At 51.8% G+C, this 1,135-nt stretch overlaps 1 protein-coding gene across 1 annotated transcript in view; it reads left to right on the forward strand.

Annotated features, from left to right (window-relative positions):
- AKAP8L (A kinase (PRKA) anchor protein 8-like) overlaps positions 1-882 on the forward strand; it is a gene marked incomplete at its 5' end in the record, with an annotated part of 9,036 nt that extends 8,154 nt beyond the window's left edge. Inside the window, one exon of the mRNA XM_010014806.1 lies at positions 403-882. Coding sequence (XP_010013108.1) covers positions 403-882 — 480 coding nt within the window. The remainder of the gene's footprint in view (positions 1-402) is intronic.
- Between the last annotated feature and the right edge of the window lie 253 nt (positions 883-1,135).

A 1,135-nucleotide genomic window follows, 5' to 3' on the forward strand; every position in this document is an offset into this window, starting at 1 on the left:
GGGTGGCGTGGAATGGGGTCAGGCTGGAAGAACACTTCCATGCTGCAGGAATTTCCTGGTAGCTGCTCTTGAGGGGTTTTGGGGTGATCTGAGGCGGGTTTTGATGCTAGATCAGAGAATTTGGGGAGGGGTTTGCTAATAGAGCAGGTTCCTGGTTGTTGCTGATCGTGTCTATGATGCAGGTGACTTCAGGTGTCATCTCCTGCCCCATGTATTACAAAGGGGGAAAGCAAAGCCTTAAATGTGAGCCACAGACCTGACAGTTGGTATCAGCATCAGTTCGAGCTCCTGAGGTGGCATCTCCTCTCAGGAGCCACTCACTTGACCACTTCTGGAGCAACCATGTCATTGGGAGGGATTCATGGAAGCGGCTCAAGGGGAGTGTTTGTCCTCTCTTCCCAGGGTGAGAATCCTTTCACGGATGACCCAGAAGAGAAAGAGGAGCATGAGGAAGGAGAAGGAGGAGCCAGTGGAAATGTAGAGGAAGGAACAGCAGAAGGAGCAGATGAAAACAAGGATGAGGAGGAAAATGCAGAGGAGGAAAATCCAGAAGAGGAAACCCCTGAAGAAAACGCAGAGGAAGAAAATCTGGAAGAGGAGAATCCAGAGGAGGAAAATCCAGAGGAGGAAAACAAGGATCCCAAGGAGAACCTGGAAGCAGAAGGTGCTGGGAATGAGGGGGAGCGAGAAGAAACAGGGACAGAGACAACTGAGGCACAAGCACAACCAGAGGTGGAGCCAGCTGCCGGGAACATGGAGGAGCAGAATTCCCTGCCTCTGGAAGAATCCCTCCCCGAGGAGGAAGAGCACCAGCCAGTAAAAGAGGAGGAGGAGGAGAGTGAGGAAGCTGCTGCAGCACAAGAGGAGGAAGATGGGGATTAAACTCTGGAGGGGGAAATGATGTGGGAAGGACCTGATGTATTTGGGGGGTTTTAACCCATAACTGTACCTGTGAATTCCATAGCACATGTTCCAAGTTCTCATCCCACACAGGCAGTGGAAGCCTTTCCCTGTAAAGTGATTTGGGGGGGGAATAGAGGGGTTGTTTTTAACCAAACCTTGAGTTTTGGGCACTGGGGGGTTGTGTGTGCTCTGGTTTGTAGCTGCCTGTGTCCCGGGAGCGCTTCCTACTCCA

This window comes from Nestor notabilis, unplaced genomic scaffold (assembly GCF_000696875.1).
Source record: "Nestor notabilis isolate BGI_N333 unplaced genomic scaffold, ASM69687v1 scaffold16545, whole genome shotgun sequence".
Taxonomy (NCBI): domain Eukaryota; kingdom Metazoa; phylum Chordata; class Aves; order Psittaciformes; family Psittacidae; genus Nestor; species Nestor notabilis.